General features: G+C 39.2%; 1 protein-coding gene across 2 annotated transcripts; it reads left to right on the top strand.

Annotated features, from left to right (window-relative positions):
- The first annotated feature begins 3,835 nt into the window (after positions 1-3,835).
- Positions 3,836-21,859, top strand: LOC122765874 (transcriptional-regulating factor 1-like). Of its 2 annotated transcripts, XM_044020335.1 has the most exons (12): positions 3,836-3,891; positions 8,217-8,351; positions 12,588-14,027; positions 14,838-15,073; positions 16,448-16,638; positions 16,784-16,929; positions 17,075-17,178; positions 17,299-17,359; positions 18,234-18,322; positions 18,873-18,995; positions 20,447-20,547; positions 20,668-21,859. In XM_044020335.1, the coding sequence occupies exons 3-12, from the start codon at positions 12,620-12,622 to the stop codon at positions 21,137-21,139; spliced, it is 2,931 nt and encodes a 976-aa protein (XP_043876270.1). In that variant the 5' UTR covers positions 3,836-3,891; positions 8,217-8,351; positions 12,588-12,619; the 3' UTR covers positions 21,140-21,859. The 2 variants fall into 2 exon arrangements, with proteins under 2 accessions (XP_043876270.1, XP_043876271.1); XM_044020336.1 differs by lacking the exons at positions 3,836-3,891; positions 8,217-8,351 and adding an exon at positions 11,149-11,342.
- The last annotated feature ends 716 nt before the right edge of the window (positions 21,860-22,575 follow it).

Raw genomic sequence — 22,575 nt, 5'->3', positions numbered from 1 at the left:
CTCACCCAACACCATGCACACTCATGACTAACTCTCAGTCTGAGTCTGACACACACACACACATTTACACCTTTTACATCACCACATGACCTTTCATCGGCTTCATGTTTGACACTGCATAGTAATCTACTGTAACCTGCCACACTATCTACTCTGAAATCTGAAGATTGACGGCCATTCAACAGACCATTTCATGTTACGACAACTTTATTACCACATTTCTCTCTCTGTTATCTGTAGATTTCTGAAAAACACTGCGACACTGAGAATGAATGAACTTTTGTCACTTTGTCACATCCACTTTTACCTTTTTTTTCTATGTATGTGCTCTTCTGGAGTTACAGTTTGAGCTTTAATTGCTGCCTTGTGGACTGATGAATGTCAGTGCATCAGAGCGAAGCTGTCGTTTTTAAAATGGATCCTTTTCATCAAGGCTCAAATAAAACATCATGCCGAGACAGTGTGGATAAATGACTAGTTATAAGAACCCACCACCCTCCGACCCCTACATTTACAATAAAAAAGAATCCAATCATATTTATTTTCATTCTGACAAAGGAGTGATTATTTCCTTTAGCATCGCTAAATATTGAAAAACAGTTTAAAGGCACGCATCCCTGAGACATATTTAAAGTTACGTTTGCATGTCCAAAGTACCAATAAAGGTGCATATAGTAATATATAGTAATGTAGTAAAATATGCATCAAGAGCCGTAAACAAAAACTACACAGAAGTCGAGAGGCAGACTAGATCAAATAATATAAAACACAAAGCAAGCTTATAGATTAAATAAAGAAACAAATCGGGGATCAAATTTGAAATTAAACATGTGTCACATAAAGATATATTACTGAAAGCAATGGATACTAAGATGAACTGATTTAATAGCCTCAGAGGGGTTAAATATCAACATTGGATGACTGCTTCAAAGTTATATACGCACCAGTTGGAGTACTTGCAAAAGCGTAGAAGAGTGGTTAATATTATGGAGAGAATAATTTAGGGTTTGAATAATTAATGCTACTACTTACTACTACAATCAATACTAAAATCAGCAGTATAGTAATGTAATTTTCGATCTATCTGACCTGATTTCCTCTGCTGTATTCCATAATGTGTCTACTCAATACCGGGCGAGGTAACTGCGGACCTTGAGCATGTGCTCTAATAGGATAAGACTTTGGTCAGAGAGTCAATAATATCTATCTTTAAAAAACTGTAAAGCTTGTACACAATTAAAATGATCAAGACTCTAAGGTATCACGATGAACTATTATTGATTATGTTCAAGGGATAATAAAATAGTCTGTGGAACCACTATGTGTAACCACTGTGTACTACAAAACACTATTTAGCGTAATAATATTATTTTACTGTAGTTTTCTGTTTGTTTTGTCACCTTCAACACACAATCTCCAATATGTATTGAGTGTGAATATGTGAACAATAGTAGTAGTAGTAGTAGTAGTAGTAATAGTAGTATTTTCTAGCCCATGTGCGTTGAAAACAAATTATGACATTGTTACAGTTTTGCAAGTTTAAATAATTTCCCATCTCTCAGCTTAGCTTTAAATTCCAGTGTGTACAGACTAATGACTTCTGATTTTTATCTTATATTATTTTATCCTTATATTATATTTATTTTATCTATATTTTCAGGTTGTTTTTTTTTTATCACACTTTATTTCTCTTTTTTCTTCCTTTAATACTTTCTTTCTCTCTGGTTATTTTACTTTCTTTACTCTTATTTCAATACATTGCCTTTTATTTTGTCATATCTTATTGTTTTTATCTTTGAGTATTTCAGTAACTTTTATACAGTCACTTGTATGAGTCAGAAAACAGCATCATAGGGGCTTAAACCAACCTTTCACTATACATCCAGGCTTAGAAAGAAGGGCTGTGTATGAAAATTGATTGCTTTGGCTGTACCTTTGTATGTTATGTTTCTACCTGTGTTTTAAATGTTTTTTTATGCTATGGACTGAATCCATCTTCAGTGTTTCCTCAGTGAGTATGACGTTTCCTGTTTTGTCTCTCTTTCAATGTCTTCTTGAGGGTTTAGGGACAATTTCATTGTGCGTATAAGTGCTATAGAAGCAAGTTAGTGAACTACAGTGGCCCTCACATCCCAGAAAGGAAGTTGCGTTTCTTTATTGCACACTATGGATTCAGCTGGACTGTCGGTTTAGACTGCTGAAGAAACATTGTGGCAACAAGGCCTTTGCTTAAAAAAGTATTTACAAAGATATTATTATGAGGATAAACTTCTCCTGGGTAGTATATTAAGTTCCTGCCAATACATCCTTCTAAATGTTACACACTGGCCCTTTAAATGTCAAAAGTGTAGGTAGTTTATTAAGACCTTTGAATTAGCAACAAGTCAATCTTGTTCTTCCTGGTGCAGAATGCAAATATCTACCACTCCTGACAACTGACAACTCCCCTGTCACTAATGTTGGAGCCTATACACTATGTATAGGTATGTTTAGTTTAAAATGCAGTGGGACAAATCTTAATAAGGAGCATGTCAACTTTAACATTTTCCCAAACCTTTCATAGTCCCGTACTCCTTCAGACAATTGACCTCCACCCATGTGCCTCCTAATTCCACACAATTACAGCTAGTCTGTCTGAAGGACAGCACACTTCAGGTAAAATCTCTTAAAGCAATTAAAACTGTTGTGAGGCAATTGTTGTACGGCTAATCTGATTCCCCTCTATTCTTTGTGCTAAGCTAACAGGATGCTAGCAGCGGCGTCAAACATTTACATTTAGCATTCCAACGTAATTCGTTTTTCACATCTAACTCTTAGTAAAAAAGAGAACAAACAACAAATGATACGAACAACGTTGTAATGTTTTTAGTCTTCTAATTAAAAACTTTAAATTACCTGGTTCCCCTCTATTATTGTATTAAGCTAACAGAATGCTTGCAGTAGCTTCAAACTGTTACTTCCAGCATCCAGACACAATTGCCTTCTATTATCTTACTGTTAGTAAGAGAGAGAATAAACAAGAACAAATATAAGCTTTTTAATAGTTTTCTCTAATCTATATTTGCTTTGCTTCAAACTGTTACATTTAGCATCCACGCTAAATGGGTTTTCTTGTCTAACTCTTAAAGAAAGAAAGAGAATAAACAACAAATAATTTGAGCAGCCTTTTATTCAGAGGATTAAAAACTTAAAATCTGGTTCCCCTCTATTAGCCTAACAGGATGCTTGCAGTAGCTCTCAAAAAGCTACATGTAGCATCCAGACTTAATGGGTTTTGTAGTCTAAGAAAACAACAAATAATGTCATAACATAATATACATGTTTTTTTTTTTAAAAAAAGTAGCCTGAGGAGCTTATGGCTATGATTAGAAGTGGATAGGTTAAGGTTAGGGTATAAGTCATTTGTTTAGACTGTCCAAATGGATGGAGGTCAACACCGTGTCCCAAGAAGAATAGCTGTGTGTGTGTGTGTGTGAAAACATACCGACAATTACATATGAAAATGGTAGAAAAAGAAAATCAGTCAGACTGAAAGTGTCTGCATGTAAGTGTGTGAGGTTGAAGCCACACACGAGGGTGATTTTTTTCATGTTTCCAGCATCACTATGACACAGCTACACATACACACGCACACACACACATAGTGGTGTTATGACAAGGTGGATGAAGGGCTGAAAGATCAACCGAAAGAGTGACAGCGGCCGATCATTGGTGAAACTTCCTTTCTCGTTCTCTTTTTTCATTGGCCGTCTCCTCCTCTCTTTCTCTCTCTCTCTCTCTCTCTCTCTCTCTCTCTCACACACACACACACGTGTACCTGCCAGCAGACTACACACACACATGCATTTCATCGACACTGACACACGTCTTCACACAATGACAAATTAACAGGTAAGAAATACATTTCCCCTTTTGTTTTGTATGTTGTTTTATATGGAACACAACAAGGCCGGTGGAAAATGTAACTTTACTCAGGGAACTGGAAATTATTAGCATTCTCTGACTCCTCTTAAACCTGTTGCACTGCAGTCCCGTTCACCTGATGGCATTTTAACTTTTATTCAATTAATCCACTTAAAACCCCGCTTTTTTTCAAATTATCTGAAAGGAATTGTGTTAAATAATTTTCAGGAGGCTTGGTCTGAAAATGAAAGTGCCTCTGCTTGAATGTGCAGTAAATGTTTTGGAAACGAATCTTCAAATGTGTACTCTTGTTGGTCAGTTCTGAGCCTCCTTGTCTAAAATTGGTACCTGCAGCATGTTGGTATTTACTTGCGTGGGGAGACTTTAAACCACAAGCTCATTGTTGGTGTACAAATAATGATAAAGCATTTCTCAGTCTGTTCTTGACCCAGGTAGAAAAATATTAGGGTTAATATCCATGCTGTCAACTAAAAGTTCACAGGCCTTAAGTGTTGTTGACATTTTGTTGAAATGAATTGCCGAAATCTTAACTCTGCTTCATGTTGTGGTCATCCGAGGTGTTTCTAGTGTTTGGCCTATTCCAACCGACTTCAATACAGCGGGGCAACATTGAGCAAATGTGTCACTGTTGTTATGTTTGTGCTCCTTCTGGTTCATGACCTCCTTTGACATCTGGAGACAGAACAGACAGAGGCAACAGCCACTCTCATGTCGGAGACTGTGAAGTCAAATGTACGATGTGTCTGCACCAGCTATAGGCGCCGGATCAAAAATAAAAAGTGGAATTTTGACACTGAAAAATCAAAGCTGAATATTTTCATTCGTATTCATTCCTAAATTGGCTTTAAGTCTATAGTTATGTATGGGCCTCCATACTATCTAGAAGATCTTTAGATATAACATGATTTAAAATGATTGACATGATTGTAATGCCCTTTAGAGAGATCTGAATGAATATTCCACTTAATGTTTCGGAAACTTTCCAGGGCCCTTAGCATGACGCTGCTACAAACTGGTTAAATATTATTGTGTGTCGTTGCTCATGTGCATTTCTTTGTGGATGATAGAAAGTAGAGTTGAACAGTTTGGGTAAATGTGTCTAAATCTCTTCACAGTGTCATTTTTGTCAGAAAAATAGTTGCTGTGTTATAGAAATGAAGACAAATGCATCATTATCACATGAGATGTCACCAGCGCATACTAATGCTGAAAACTTAACAATATGAGATACTTTGCATAGAACATAGCACAACCAAAACTAGAATCATTCCAACTGTGTGTGTGTGTGTGTGTGTGTGTTGCTGTTGTGGAGGTCAGGGTGAAAGGATGTGCAATTTGTCCGGCATATTACTATTTGTGTTTTTGCGGTGTCAATTTTGAAGTCAATTGTCCGATATGATAGAAATGAAAACAAGCATGAGATGTCATCAGCATATAGTGTAATGCAAGGACGACAACTGAAACATGTTCATTTCGCATAGAACCCAGAGCAGTCAAAACAAATCTCTTTGCTAGTTGTTAGTAATTTTGATTTGAAAATGCCTAATACAAAGCTGCCTGTCTTATTCCCTACATGTGTTGAGACAAACATGACTTGAGATGTTATGTTGTGTAACTTCAGCTGAAAGCTGTGGCTGGTGCGACATCCGGAAAACATTTGTTGTGTGCAGTGTCTCCCCTATTTTCAGCTGTGGAAACCTGTAGCTCCATAGCAGTTGTTTGACTAATGATGACGGCCTGTCTCACTGGTTAGCATTTCTTAATCGCAGACCAGCCCTGAATGCTTTATTTGTTGTAATGTTATGGTGTAGATGGTGTGTGCGCAACCTAAGAACCCATTCATCATAGCTAGATGTGCTATCAAACGGGTGCACACATGATTCAACGTCAATTACCGAGGGGGCCCGAAATGAAAAACTGTGTCCAAATCAAGCGCCAGACCAGGTTAAATAATATAAAATACGGAACAAAGTAAGCTTATAGATTACATAACGAGACAAATCAGAGATCAAATTGTTCAGATCAAAAAGATCAAAAGATGTTAAGATACATTAATGTACGCAATGGATAAGATGAATTGATTTACCCATGGAATAGTCTCAAAAGGGCTAATATATTAGTTATATACACAAAAGAACATGAACATGGAGGAAAGAGGAGAAATATTGCTGAAATCTATGATTTTTACCAGACGTAAAAAGCTCAAAGACAGGGAGCAACATATAAATGAGGGGCTGAGCCCCATTATACCTCCCTCTGGTTACGGCTCTGTCTTTTCAAATATTTCCACATTTAATTTGTTTATTTTGTTTTCGGGTAACTTGAAAAGTGTGTCAATGGAGAAGCAGGACTTTAGAAGACTTAACATAGTACAGTTTCTCACGGGCCGAATGTGGGCCGCAGGCCTTGAGTTTGACACGTGATTTTAGTTGGATCGGGGTTGAAAGGGGTAAATATTTGTGCAGTCTTTTAGTATTTTGCTTCCATTATTTTTCTCTTTCACTTTCCAAAATCACCTTTTGAAGTTGTAAAAACTTTAAAGACTTATATTTCTGTCCTTTTTGTCTCGGTCAAGCATCAGTCACAAGACACATTTGATTGTCAACGCAGTATCAGAGCAAATGTGGGTAGATATGACTATATGGTCTTCCCACTGTTGGTTTTAATTCATTTGAATAGGCTGATTATTTTTCAATCACTGCTCATTTTCACCAGGTTTATGTGACCAGGCTAATAATAATGATATGTTTACCAAACAAATCCTCCAAAAAAAATAGTAGAAAAAAAAGTTGAGCCTCATTTGAAATATGAACATGTTCACGTTAAGGGAAGTTTCCAAAAAATTCTAGTGCAACCAGTTATGATTATTGCATGTTTAGGCTAGAAATAATAACAGAGATGAAAACTTGTTGTTACTGTAATCACTGAAACTGTAAAAGGTCTTGATAATAATGTGAACAATTATAATACATAAGATTTGATGTCATCTCATATTTTCTTTTACTTCTCTTTGTTATTATTATATTATTTCTTTTTTTAATGGCATTTTATTGAGCGGTCTGTGAACTTCAATATAACTTTTACACGAAAAATAATTGTGCACTCTGACTCTGAACGATGCATCACAACAATTCACGTTGTGATGCATCGCCGCCAATAGTCGTAATTTTAATCCTATATTATTTTAGTGGCCATTAATATAGTGTTATATTATAATCTGTTATTCCAAATTCAATGTAATTTAGTGTATGTTAGGATTTACTTATTACTTATTAACCATATTATGTTATACAAACGACAATATGCTGACCTTCGCTTGCCTGAATCAACCTTTACCATAATGGATCATCGTAATCTGAATTAAGTCCGTTGCATTTATACATGTATATATATCTATCTCTATATATCTATATAGAGATAGATATATATACACACACACACACAATAAATTGCGGTCATGAGAGAAGGATATTGGTATAATATCATGCTTTACCAGCTGCATGTTGTGTTTGTGCTTAGAGTAGACTTACGGTACGTGTTTTTAAACGTTTGTGAAATTAGCGTTCATCTGCAAATGTTGTACATCAAGTGTATTTGAAGTACCTGCCATTTGCCCAAATCTATGCTTGATAGCTGTTGTAGCATTTGAAAACGCTGACTTAACACCTTTTCCTTAGCTCCATGTGTAATTACTGCATTTTCACAGATCCGTTTAAGTGATGAACTGTGACTGATTTTTACATGAAAGAAGCAGACGTCTTTATGGTGCGGAGTCTGTTGTGCAGACCACGGCAGGCAGTCAAAGATTTGTTGCTTTCATGCATACATTGAAACAAAATAATCTGCATTAAAAAGAAAATTCAGATTTGTACCTTTTCTGCTTGCTTTTCCATTTTATGTAGAATCTATGAATTTATTTCATCAGAGTTGCCGTTTTTGCTTCAAATGTTTGTATAAAATTGGGTTTAAGGACCAGGTCACCGTTCTTTAAAAATATGCTCGCTTACTTACAGGGACACACAGATTGGAAGTAGTTCTGCTTGTGTATTTTGCTTCTAGAAACCTGCTTTAAAGGTGTTATACACACACACACCTCAACGTGGATGCTGAAACTGAGATGGACTGAACTCATTCAGAAAAATATGTGCCACACAATTGAATATTGGCTGACCTTTTTTTTTATAATTATTTTTTTTAGTGAAAAATAACCTGTTTCACATCATTTTGCGGTTTAATTTCTCTCTCATCTATTCCGTTGCTTTCTTCTCACCAGTCTCTTTTCTCTTTTTCAGTGACAGAGGGCAAGTGGAGAGACGTCTCAGGTGCGGGGGGAAAAAAGTCCAGAAGTGCTCACCGCTTTTCCCCCTCCTCTGCTGCCGCCGGTTTTTATGGTGAATTTGTGAGAAAACCAGAGAAGCATCTCCCCCGTACGTACTCCTCTACACTCATCTTCCTCTACACATCCTCTCATTTAAGCGTGTTTTTAGTCGGCTGTTTCCTCAGCATTCCGTGCATCAACACGAACGTATGCAAATGAAATACACACAGCAGACACTTCGATGCAGGTATCAAACGTGTCCAAAAAGGGACGCAAATCATATTTGAAAGTTTTCATCGCAAGATACTTCATTCTTCCCTTATTTAAAGAAACGTTTTCTTCCTTCTCAGAACATAATTATTGAATATATTAGAATTACTGCTTTGTGACTCCATTATAAGTAAAGGTTTGAAACCTCAAACAGCAAACATAGATGTATGTGCATCTTTATGATGCTAGACACATAGCCAATAAATGTATAACTGTTTGTTTCACATTTTATATGCCATGTTTAAATAAATAGACGTGTTGAGTGTTTTTCTGTTTTGAGGATAAAGCAGGATGTTGAAGCTGGCAAATACTCAGAATGAGCATGGAGATGTGGCATTACGATTTTGAGGCAGCCATAGAAATGTTTTCTTTTTTTTATCATTCCAATGAGATTTTTGTCAAATTCTGGAGCTTATCTATAATTCGTTTTTTCCACTTTATAACACACACATAGTACACATTCGCACCACATTCTTAATGAGGACACTCATAGACCTAATGTACCACAACTAAATGCCTCACCTTTAACTTAAACCTAACCCAAACCCAGTTCTAACCCTACAACCAGGCCCTAACCCCCGGAATGTTGCTTTAACGTTCCCAAAATGTTCGTTCCCAACCACTAAAACCTCACTCGCTCATCTTTGACCGCTTTGTCCTCTACATGAGACCACTAATACCAAATGTTTCAAATATTAGAAATGAATGGATGAACATTTCATATAACACATACTTTTCTAATGCAACAACAAACAATGACCTGCTTCCATAAAGTCTTACATTACCGAAGCGACTGTTTACAAATTGCACATAAAACAACTCACATGGTCTTGCACGTTCGTTTCCATGAGTGAAATGTTTCATTTCGAGCAAGAACATTTTCTGTCGCAGCTTTTACGGAAGCAAATACATTTTTGTTGGTTATATTGTGATATATTGGACGTATAATGTAAGTGCCTTTTTTAAGCAATTAAATATCGGGCCAAAACATCACATCTTCATCAGGCACAACATGTTGTTTTTTCTTATCTAAAGTATCCAATCTTCTACCAAAAAGGACACATTTAGTAAATGTTTCGAAATAAGTCACTAAAATGTCTTAAAACAGTCAGTCAACTCTTGTCAGTCAGAGAGAAAAAAACAGCTAAAAAGCTAAAAATAATGGCCTGATGGTCACCAACTTGTTAAGAAGACTCTTTTAGACACAAAGTGTGTGAGATGCAGAGAATAAATTCGAAAAGGTTTTTAAAAATTTTTTTTTCTTTTTTGTACTGTTAATAATTATTCTTCATCAATCAGTTGATGTTATTTCAGAATAAAGGCTCTGAATTCTATCGTCCCCCCCCCACAAGGATAAAGCAGTAGAAAATTGATTGATGGATGAATGTTTTTGTGAAGCAAGCCATTTAAAAAAAATGAAATAAAATAATTAAAAATCTTTTTCAAACCATCTGCTGGGACAAATACTGATGCTACTGGGCCAGCTTTGGCCCACAGGCCACCAAAACTTCTGATATAGAAGAGTCTATAACTTATTTTAAATGCACTTTATGTAATGCATGCAATATACATAATGTAATCTTTAATATGATCAAATTAATTTATATACTGTGTTAAATTATTCACCTCTTCCACTCTTCCAGTGTTGTGCAGTTGCTATATACCATCATCATTTTAGAACATGTAGCGTAACATATATCTTTACTGTCTGTAGACTACAGTATGAATTCTTGGACATAACCTCAGCCATTTGTATTGTTGTCTCTGATGTGAAGGTTACTGAAGCCGCTCACTGACTTATGGACAGATAGTGGTCATGTTAGAGGTCGTGAGTGGGTTATATGATGTGTGTGTCTGTGTGTGTGGTAGGCGAGTGGGTGGGCGACTGAGTAGGTGGAGCTGCAGTGTGTTGAGAGGGTTCCCTGAACCTCTTCGTTTGTCGCCGTCTTCCTTCCTGTTTCATTCTCTCTCACTTCCTGTCAGCTGACTCAGCCAGAGAATCTTGATCTGGTAAACATCTATACTCCTCCGCACATGCACCCTCACACACACACATGCACACACACTTACAACCGTACTGTATGTGGCCATGCACATTCACGCAGGCGTACACGTGCAACGCACAGAGAGAAAAAATAAATGAATTAAAGTGTAAAAAGTGTTTTCAAATGCAGATAAAAAAGATAATTATATACCTCCTTAAGTGTTCATAACCTCATACTCGCAGCATGAATACATGTAAGAACAAGGGAAGTGCAAAGGAAGGAGAGTCAAAGATGCGATAGAAGACATGAAAAAGCACAGTGCATGAAAGAACACAAAGATGAATGAAGGAAGAGATAAAGAGAGTAAGATGGAACATGAGAAAACAAAGTTAGAGTAAAAAAAGAGAGGGCCAAGTGATGGAAAGAGAGACAGAGCGATGGGGGGTGGGGGGGCAGAGAGATAAAGATAGCTAAAAGGAGGGAGATCCGTCAGCATTTGTTTCCTCAGGATGTGGTTACCACGACGACAAAAAGGCAGAGAGGTAACATCACTGGTCCCCTATGACACCTGCAAGTGTGTGTGTGTCAGTGTGAGTGTGAAATTGGCAGTCTGTGTGTGTGTGTGTGTGTGTGAGAGAGAGAGAGAGAGAGAGAGGGGAGAGGAAGATAGGCAGACTAAGTGACAGGCTGAAACTCAGGAGGAAAGAAATGTTAAGACTCTGAACAAAGAGCAAATAAGAAACAACAAAAGAAAGATGAAGAAAATCAGAAGAACAACAACAACCAGAGCCCCAAAACAACAGCGGACCAAGATATGTGAAAAGGAAACTAAGCATCAAGGACGGGTAAAAAAGACAAAACCTCAAGACGTATACAGTGTATCTGTCTTCATCTCATCTTCCTTCATTCGTTCTTTCTTTCTCTTTCTGACTCATTCGTTTTCCTTCTTAGAGCAGAATGTGGTTTCAAAAGATGAAAGAAAAACCTGTAAAGGCTTAAAAGTTTAATGCAGCGCCATAGATGTAAATGTGAATGTGCTCTGAGTGAATTTCTACCGACGTATGTTCTTATTGTTAATCAATGTTTGGATTGAAGCAGGTTGGATTTTGGTAAAGGCCACAGAGTGTTGTGTCTGTCAAGGTCGTCTGTGCTCCACGTTCATGGGGACGTGCATTAAACACAAACTGCTAACCCATCTTTGATTAAAAATAACTATAAAAAAGCTGCCTTTATTTAACAGCGTGGAATTAACTGAATCATTTGTGGTTTCAAATAATATTAAATTCATTGTGTGCACACATCATAAATCATTATGCAACACTTTTTAATTGAAACAGGTTACAAAGTAGTTTTATGAGATCTGATGTGCTGATGTTGCAGGAGACATTCTGTGACAGTTTGCTATAGAACATGGTTATTTTAGTAACAAAATATAGTTGACTATATATATATATAAGGTTTTTTGAGTCTGGACTGTTTTAACATTTTCAGAGCAAATATTTCATGGTTCACTGGTTCATTCCTTTGACTGACAAACAAAGGATTTTTTTTAAATATATATATATATATATATATATTCTTCATTACATGTTTTTTCAAATAATAAAGTTCCTCTTATTTTATATTGACTATATCACATTTTAAATAACTGGAAACTTGGTATCCATTTTTAGCTTTGTACATTAATTGCACTGTTTCTGGTAATCTACCAGATCTTTAGATTTCAGTATGTTTGGTTGGATAAAGAGTGGATTTCCTTCAAGGTTCACTTTATCCTCCACATGAGGGTCACGGGGTTGTTGTTGCCAATCCAATCCGACATGGGGTAATAGGCAGGGTACATCCTGGACACAGGGTGAACATGCAAACTCCATGCAGAAAGGCCTTTGCTTCGACTGGGTCAGGAACCCGGGTCTTTTTAGCTGTGAGACAACCACTATTCCACCATGTAGCCTCAGTGTTTCGTCATTGTGGAAATACAGTAAAAAAGTAAATTGATGGGTTGCAGAATTTGCTTTCCGCTGCTTATACTGTGATGTATAGTGTAATATGTGTTTATACTTACACTGTGTTTCTGTGTTTTCCTCAAGTCACACTAGCCAAACCAAGCAAGCGAGCAGTCATGGACGATCATTCATCGACCCAGTCCTTCACAAACCTCCACCACCATCACCACTGCCCATCCTTTCACCTCACCTTGCCCAGCATTCAGAGCCCAGAGGTGGGATATCAGCCCGACCTGGACCCCCTGGAGCAGTATGGAAGCAGAGGGGAGGAATCTGCAGTGTCCTGCCCAGATTTAGCCAGCTCTTCTGGGGCGAGAAGAAGGGGCAGTGAGAATGATAGAGGATTCCAAAGCATAAGTGCTAGCGGTTTGGATGAAGATGGGAGCTTGAGAGGCCATCTTGAAAGAGATGGCGGCTCAGGCAGCCATTTTGTGGATTCCTGGTATGGCGGTGTCAAAAAAGAAGATGATTGGGAGGACGGTGAGAGCTGCGATAGCACTGCAGATGATTTTTATCGGAAAGGTGATTGCTACAGTATTACAAATGGCTCTTCTTACACCCTGAATTGTGGAAGCAGGGAAGGACTAAGGCAAAAACTAGGCACAAACTATAATAGCTATGCACGGGCTAATTGGGATGCCAAAAGAGAAATTGTCTACAACAGGGAGGCTAATGTTAGCTACTTAACTAAACAAACTACTTCCCACAGCAGAAGTGCTGCAGGGGGCTTCAATGACAACAGTGCAGCTTATCGTAGGACAGATTCAAGAGGGAGTGATCATTATTTAGGAAGAGAAGAAGACTATGGGTCTCGTTGTGTTTCAGGTGAGGATCAGAATCAAGCAGCAGATTCTGAGGGTCCCTGGCACAACGTTCCTCCCTACACTCAGACAGGAGAAGGGAGGTGGAGAGGAGAAGCCGACACCATTACCCTGGCTTCAACATGTCCACCACAGAGGTCACCCATCACCATCAGCAGCGGCACGTACACTCAGAAACTGGACTCCTTCTCTGAGGCTTTCCTCTCTCAAAGAAAGAAAATGTTCCCCATGAATCACGGTGAAGATTCCTCAGGACAGATCTGGGAATTTGGAGCAGGCAGAGGAGAAAGTCCCGGATTGGTCAAGTCACGGCAAAGCTGTGGTTTTGATTCGGACCCCTACCTGCTCCCCTACTCTTCACCAAATCACCCCTCTCTTCCGCTTTTCCCCTCTCCTCCCACGTCCTCTCACATCATGTCTTCAGTCCTCAGTCCACCCCCCACACCTCTGCCCCCTCCTCCTCATTCACCCTCCAAAATGGACTCCCCCGGCTCATTTGGAGGGAGTGCACATTCGGTTTTCCAGGGGGAGGAATCACTTGGTACACTCCAGTTTTTCAATTCCCGCCTCCAGTCTCTCCCATCTGTTCTCTCCTCTGGGATGATGTGGAAGTTCCCACTGCTGTCACACTGCTTTTCACAGTCGCCATGTGACCCAAACATCAATGAGGGCAACCTTAGATCTCCCCACGGTGCTGACTATGGTAATTTTGTTCTAACAGTTGTTGTGTTGTGTGTGCACTTTTGTGAACAGTAAGAGAAGGAATATAACACTGATACAAGTTTGCTGTAACTTTGTCTGTAAACTAATAATTTATCTTATTTAAAACGCAAAACTGGTCGTTTTTTCCCCTTTTTCTCTGTGGAGCTCCCCCTACAGTACATATTTTTTTTACGACACCACAGCACACTGCTTTATCCTCTCTATGGATGAACCATATGCATTTGGAGCCAGCAAACACACGCCATTGAGCCATGTCCATGTTGATGGAAGAACAGCCAACCACCTACCAAAATAAGGTGTTTGTTAGCGAGTATGCTAAAATCTCCGCTAGCACGCTAACCAGCAACAGACATTGTTCATAAAATGGTGCATCGAATGCCTTTACAACAGTAAATAAATGCATAAATTCATAGAGAACAAAGTTTAATCGAAGTGCAACAGCAAGAACCCTAGTTTGGCATCCATTTTGCATTTTTTTCTCTGATACTTTTTCATCTAATATGCCATGATGAGCGTCGGTACCTGGCTAGGGTGTGTGTGGTGCCGCAAAGCAATTTTTCCCCAACCCCAGACTTTGCACCACTTTGCTAAGAGACATTAGGGGGAGTGGAGTCAGCCTCCAATCTCCCTGCAACAAGTCATTTAACCATCACAATGACTCAGAAGCTTTTAAATGAAATTCCTGAATAGTTCCGCTATAATCTGCTATATCCACTAACATGATTTTACTCACTTTTCTGCTGCCCGTCTTCCACTTAACTTTCCTACCTTCCCTGTCATTCTCCCCCAGTCCCACGTGACATCCTTCAAACTCCCGAGACATTCCTCACGTCGACATCCCATCGTCCTTCCTCGCACCCTCCACCCAGAGCCCTCTGTCCACTGAATACTCCATCCCACCATCTTCCCTGCCCTTCCTCTCACCTTTCGGGCCTAAATAATGGGGCAGCAGAGAAGGTAGAGCCTTACACAGTGAACCAGAAAGTAAAGAAAGGACAAGCCACGTTGAACCAGTCACTGGCCCAGGTATGCATTGACTTTTTTCACTAAAAGAAGAAAGAAATGTCAGGGCTAGCATGTTGCATGTGCATAGTGATTTTAGCATTTAGCACACTAAGAGTCATTCAGACTCTTTTTTCTTACTGCATATTAGAAATATATATGTATAGACGTCAGCAGAGGCCATGTCTTTGTCGACCACATATTTTCGAGGAGATGGAGGTGAGGCACTCTGAAATGAGACGGTGTCAACAATTCCCCAGCTGGTGGGCAAAGAATTCTGGAATATTGTCGGCCGGGAAGGATCCACCCAACTTACACTGCGCAAAAGCACACCTCAGAGTATTCAGCCCATGGATTGGGACATAGCTAATGAGTAACTGTAGAATTAAAAAGTAAATTATTATGACTATTTGTCATGAACAAATTAATCATCTGCAAAAACTCAGGAGCCTGTGTAGCAGAATGTTATTCGTCAAGAAATTACTTAAACTCTATTTGCATTACCTGCTTATAAAATTATAAATATAACTTGTATTTTGTGGATATAATATGTCAATATTGTGACATGAGAATATGGTCTTAGATTTTGGATATCATCATATTGTAATAAGGTATCTGTGATGACTTTTCCTAGTTTTAAAATTTGTTGCATTGATAATTGTTATACTAATCATATTGAGTTGATTTGTGATATACTATAAATAATATATACTATATATTGATTGGAAAATATGTGGAATGAACAAAATCATATTTAAAAACTCACTTAATAACGCTTCTTTCATTTCAAGCCCTAATTATTTGTGTTGTAGCGGAATTTGACAATATTTATAATTTCATTTTTTCTAACACACCTTCTAACACTTCATTTAACCAGGTATTTAACCAGGCTTTATTTGTATAGCACCTTTAAAAACAACAATTTACAAAGTGCTTTTACAAAGGTAATACTGTAAGTGTATTTTAAGATTGTATTATACAGATCATCAACTGTAGATATTTTATTTTAGAGTGTATTGTCACTGAGAAGCACAAACATCATGAGTTCAGAGAAACAAGCTGTAAGCAGCTTTATATCACCATGTATCTCATGTATCGGGATATAGCCTAAAATATCTAGATATTATCTTTAAGCCATATTGCGTAGCCTAACAGAAATATTGATTTGATTTATATATATCATGTAAAATATTGCCCAGGTCTAATGTGGAAAATTTTAATAGTGTAAATAAAACAGTTAATGAAATTTTTATGTATCACGGTACATATGTTAATTATGTTAATTTTGCCCCCAAACCACCAAAAAATGATTCTGTCAATCTAAATGCTTCATCTTTTTAGTTGTACAAACGTTCATGGGTAACACTATGACTATGCTGTGTCCTTGGATTCCTACAGCATCAAGCCCCTCCTCTTTACACTGGAACTCCGTTTCCCAGTGTGCTTCACTCCTGTGGGGGTCAGAAGAGAGGCCACTACACTCCCCGTCCTCTCCTTAATCCAGTCCGCAGGGGGGCGGGCCTGTTCTCATCCCTCTCATCACTCCATCACGGAGATAATACCATAGAAGGGGACTGTGGTGTGTTACAGTAAGTGAAATGATCAACCCAGGCAAATATCAGCGATGTCTGCTAAACTGGACCCTTTATATATGACTAAAGCATTTCTTTCTTCTTTATTTTTTTGTTTTAAATTTAACATTCACTCTCCTTTGCTTCTCTTTTACCACTCCAGGTGTGTCAATGTAGGTCATGAGTTCCAGGCTGAACTTCCTACATGTTTTGTGAATGGTGATAGGCCACAGGAGGAATCCTCCAGGGAGCAGCTGCTTTGGAAACCCTCGCTGGAGCTGGAGGAGAGTGTAAACATGCAAGACCAAGGTAAATGCCCTAAAAATGCAGTTTTCTGCTCAAAAACGAGTGTCTTTTTCTTCTGAACTCCTGACCAAACATAAGAGATCGGGGGATTGGGGAAATGAAATAATGTAATAACATTGTTTTGTTTGTTTGTTTGATTTTGTCACAGTGGAGAAGCTGTTGTTATTGTGTAGTTCAAGCTGTCTACCAGGAGGGGGGAGTAACACTGAGCTGGCTCTCCACTGTCTGCACCACTGCCAAGGGAACATAATGGTAAGACATTTTCTTTTACGTTCTTTCTTTCTTTCTTTCTTTCTTTTTTCTTTCTTCAATTTAATCTAATTTTAACTTAATTCTCTCCCTGTTCTCTGCGTGCCTGTTTCTCCCCTGCAGGCCACTGTGGACATGTTGCTGTTCTGGCCGCCCTCAACAGCAGGAGACTACCACTATGCTGGTAACCTTTGACCTTTGACCTTAAACCCTAATAAAGGACGATTTCCAAACTTTTATGTGATCATTTAGATTAAATCAGATAACTCTTTGGCTTGGGTCTGGGTATTTATCCACCAGTAATGTTACTTTCAATTAAAAGCTGATAAAATGAGCTGAGTCATACTTGTGTTCAGATCGTATGAAACTGTCCTGCCCTTTAATTCAGTCAATATTTGATGTAGAAAGAAAATTGTGATGTGTAGTTTTTAAAAGTTTTTAGGACATGCATTAGCCAACGTGAATGGCTGCTTTTTAACATTTTCACAACAAATTTATTTTTTGCCAGGTCACTGTTTCACTGTTTTATAATAGCGAGCTGTCCTGCCCTTTTGCACCCTCCCCCTCTCTGAAGGCACAGTGTGTAAAATTTAGTGTCATTTTGTGGAACATTTATTGGTGAAGTTGCAAATGAATATCCCCCACCCTCACCCTTCACTTCCACATGTGTTGTTCAACCTACATAGCCTTCAGTTTGCATTGGGTTCCAAAATGTCTGCCTCTGTACAGGTGACCCAGCTCCTGATATAAATATAAAAATGACTCAGGGGATTGTTTTGGTACACTCCTTCTTAAAGTGTATTTCAATTTTACTCACTGGACCTTTAAATTCACTTTAAATAATCTAACATACAGTATAGCCATTGTTTTGTGCAGCATTGTATTGACAGCTTGTAGTGGGGTAGTGAGGCTATTTTCCCTGACAACAGCTTAGCAACGATCACCTACTGACCAACCAACTCATCAGACTCCTAATCATCAATAGTTGCATGTCATAGCATAACTTTTGTGATGTTTGTTTTCATGAAGAAATGTTGTCATGTCCCCACTCTCTGTAGGCAGCAATTTCTGGACAGACACTGAGAAGAGTGTCTTCAATGCAGCTCAGGAGACATGCGGGAAAAACTTCTCACTCATACAGGAAACGGTACTGCAATTAAATAATAACAATAATAATAATCTGCCCTAATAGAGAGAAATTGGTTTGTTGTTGTGATGATACTCACTAAAAACAACCCTGACACAGTGTAAGTCAGTGGTTGTCTGACACTGATACTGATATCACAAACTCGACTATCTACCAATATCAGTCCGATACCGTCATTTTAGACCTTTTCAATTATGAAGCTGTCATGAAGAGTCATTTCAAGCTATTTTAAAGACATAATTCTCCAACTGTGTAACAAAGAAGAAATAAACAACCCACAACATGACAGAGTTTATATCTGTATCTGATCCAGTGACTTTGACCAATATTAGACCAATACTAACATTGAGCTATGAAGAACTTCCCATTCAACTTAATACCTCTATTTACAGTCACCTGAAATCAGGAGGCACCATCTGTGGTCTATAATTTGAGTGTGCAATTAAACTCTCCTGACCCACTGATTGCTTAAATTGCTTCTTAGGCAACTGTGAGATAAGCAAAAGTGTGCCTTAATTTTCACACAAAATCATTTTCTGTGTGGCTGCAGGTAAGGACTAAGACGGTGAGCCAGTGTGTCGAGTTTTACTACCTGAGCAAGAAGCTCCTGGACAAGCAGAGGAAACAGAGGGAGGAGGAGAAGAGAGAGGGAGAGCTGGAACGGCAGAAAAGTGTAAGAAACATCTATTTTTTTGTTTATTTACATATTAGGATCCCCATTAGTTACGGCCTGAAGCATTGCTACTCTTCCTGGGGTCCACAATTCAAACCATACGATGCATAAACAACAAAAAGTTGTACCATTAATCAGTATTATTAAGCACATTTAATGTGGAATCCACAAAAACAGACAACAAAGAAAGGGAAATACAGCGGCATGAAATTGTGCACATATTATACATCCATCCATTTTCGACCACTTTATCCTCCATGTGTGAGTCAGATCGCCAGTCCATCACAGGGCCACATAGAGACAATCCCTTTATCCCCAAATCTGCATGTATTTGGACTGTGGGAGGAAATCAGAAAACTCAGCGACAACACACACACACACATGGTTCTTGTTCTGACTAGGTCTCGAACCTTCAGCTACTCTAAGGCGGGTGGGCAGTGGGAGGGAGGGCCTTCCCCTCCCCCAAGCTTAGGACTCCATAAAAGCTTGGGCCTGCCCTGTCTGTAAGCTACTAGTGTCTAAGGAAGTTGGTATTTGGCTTTGGTAAAGAAAACCATCTGTCTTTAGGCTGCTTTTTTCCATTATTGTACTGTATATATGTATATGTATATATGTATATACATATATACATATACACATAGTGTGAGTGTCTTACATCCTTTTTTCATCACAACCTATATATTTCTGTATAAACACAAAAAATCTTTTTAATCATATTAAATTTGTGACTTCTGGAACACATCAAAGTTCAAAGTTTGCTTAAAAGCAGTATAATATAAGTCTACAACACATAAGAAGATGGAAAAAATGCATTGAGCATATGACCTACAAACACACGCTGCACCTGCGGCACTGATCTCTGCTGTGTGAGTATTAAGGGTGAAAGCCTGATCGAGGAAAACCCACTGTTTACATTTGTTTTCATTCTCTCTCTCTATGGCTCTGTCTTTGCTTGCTAGATCATTGATCATAAATCAACATCAAAATTATGTATTTGTTTCGTCTGCATGGAATTTGCATGTTCTCCCTGTGCGCATGGGTTTTCTCTGGGCTCTCCGGTTTCCTCTTACAGGCCAAAAACATGCAGAGGTTGACTGGACACTCGGTGTGAGTGTGCGAGTGAATGGTTGTGTGTCTCTTTGTGATGGACTGGCGGCGACCTGTCCAGGCTGTACGGTGTGTTTCGGAGGGGGGACAACCCACATGTCTCATGACCCTCATGTGGAAGATAAAGCAGTAGACGATGGATGAATGAATGAATAAATGAAAAATGAGGCAACAAAGTAAGCTGTAAAATCTGTCTGACTGTGGCTGGAAAAAGCTATTCTAAAATGTTTTTGCTGGTTATGCTATAGGATTGTTTGAATGGCATAGTTACACAGTTTGGAATGCAGCTCAACAAGTCACTCACAGCCCTGCTGGCTTTTCATTGGTCCTGCCTGGTTTTACAGGTGACACCCATCTGTCAGCCAGTGGACAGACAGTTTGGGCTGGCTGAGACAGTTCCTGTACCCTCATTGGCCAGCTACTTCCCCTGCAAGCTGTGTGGAAAGTGAGTAGGAACAGTTACACTAGAGGAAGCTACAACACACAACCCTTTGTGTTTTGGCTTCTTGGGTGAGTCAACACATGGTTCTCATTCCCAAGTCTTCTGTCTTTTCCTCTTTCCCAGAATGTTCTACAAAATCAAGTCCCGCAACGCTCACATGAAGATCCACCGCCAGCCTCCGGAGGACTGGGCCGACCGGCGACTGCAGCACCAGCTCCTCACACAGCGTTTGGCTCTCAGTTGTCCCACCAACCTGCTGCCACCTCAGACTCCAGCTCTCAGCTTCTCCTCGTCCTCTGGCCTTGCTGGAACACCAAGCAGCAACAACAGCAACACAGATACTGTCTCAATCTCTCCCAGCAACGCCAGCGTGCCATACAACGACCACATCACTGTTTCAAACTCTCATGTCATCGCCACTATTAACGACTCAGATCCAAGAGAGCAAAGCAGTTCTTTACCCTTCCAGCATTCATGGGACTCATTTGGACATGGACCCAGCCCGGCTGCCTTCTTCACTCACACAGAGGGCAAAGAGGATGTCGCTGGGAAAGTTGGGGGGGAGGAGCCAATCAGCTGGCAGCAGAGCCTCTGAGGTCGCCTCAAGCTGAATTCAAACTTATTTTTCAAACTAATTTTTAACAAAATATGAAGATTTTTTTTGTAAACTGTGAGTTTTAAGTGTTGCCTTGGTCTGACTGAGGGCCTTCTTGTATGGAGTTAGCATGTTCTCCCCCGTGTGTGTGAGTGGGCTCTCTGGTTTCCTCCAAATCAGAATCACAGTATGTTTACATGCACAGTTTAATTGAGCTAAGGCCATAGTTCAACTAAGACAGATAACTGGACATCTTGCCAAGTCTGAGTATACATGCGGAGGAGAAAATAGATTTTTTTTTGGCTGTGTACATCTGACTCCGCCTCCGTACTTAGTGCTGTATCGCTCTATAAGCTAGTGCATATTGAATGAGTTTCGAACGGCGAGATGGATGGTGTGATGGATTGTGCTATCGTTCTGTACGTCTCTACATGTTAATTAGAGCTACAAAGGCATTGTTTGTGGTTGCTGTGTCGTCCACTGAAAGACGTCACTGCCACTGTATGATTTCTGGCAACAGTACTGCAGTTTGTATGTCGTCTCTTTCTACTTCCGGGTCAAAGACCAGGGAAGAAATTTTGGAGCATGTGCAGAACTGAATAGACTAATAGAAAAAACATTAAGAAAACCGAATAATTGTCTTAGGCCGACTAAAATTAGACTTGTAATATGCATGTAAACGCACACTCTAAATTGACCATCAGTGTGAATGTGAGAGTGAATGGTTGATTCTTTCTGTATGTTGACCCTGTCCAGGGTGTGACCCCCGCCTTTCATCCTATAGTTGTGTTTCCATCGAGTGGAACAGCTTGGTATGGTACAGTGCGGCATGTATTTTTATGCAATTCCATTAGTAATAATACCAAAATGGTATGGCCTAGCTCCACCCATGACAGTCAGCAGTCTATTCTTATTCAAACGTCTTGTTGAGACAAACAGCCACAAACCATGCGGGGAAAAAAGAGCTGCTGGATGTCTGTTGTGTCATGTTTGATGTTGTTGTTCGTTCACACTGGTAATACATCGTGCTGACGCACACGGCCATCGGGCACAGCCCACACGCTGTCTACCAAGTAAAGGTACTGAAACACAGCATATGTTAGCCGGGATTGTCTCCAGCTCCCCCCGTGACCCTCATGTGGAGGCTAAAGCGGCAGATGAATGAATGAATTTGAATAAAAACATGATTGTTGTTCATCTAACTGTGTTCAGACTATATCGTCACATTTACCAGACAGAGATAAGACTGCTTTGTCAATATTAGTCTCAATTACTCAGCTTTTCACAGAAGCAAGGACCTGAGTTTTCTCTCCTTTCCAAAAATGTTTTCCATTTTAAGGGCTACAATTCAAACAAGCACACTCACCTCCGCACATACAGATACACACAGCTCATTGAAAGGTCTTGATATAACACCATAATGGGCTAATATTGAC

The sequence above is a fragment of the Solea senegalensis genome, linkage group LG3 (genome assembly GCF_019176455.1).
Source record: "Solea senegalensis isolate Sse05_10M linkage group LG3, IFAPA_SoseM_1, whole genome shotgun sequence".
Classification (NCBI taxonomy): Eukaryota; Metazoa; Chordata; class Actinopteri; order Pleuronectiformes; family Soleidae; genus Solea; species Solea senegalensis.
The sequence above is the reverse complement of the archived record's forward strand: the minus strand, read 5'-3'. Positions and strand labels throughout refer to the sequence as shown.

What these genes read in the sequence shown, in the direction of transcription:
- LOC122765874 (XM_044020335.1), top strand. Translation starts at nt 12,620, where the DNA reads ATGGACGATCATTCATCGACCCAGTCCTTCACAAACCTCCACCACCAT. An exon ending in AGGAGACTACCACTATGCTG is followed by an intron (nt 17,360 to 18,233) that starts GTAACCTTTGAC and finishes CACTCTCTGTAG; the next exon opens with GCAGCAATTTCTGGACAGAC. An exon ending in TCTCACTCATACAGGAAACG is followed by an intron (nt 18,323 to 18,872) that starts GTACTGCAATTA and finishes GTGTGGCTGCAG; the next exon opens with GTAAGGACTAAGACGGTGAG.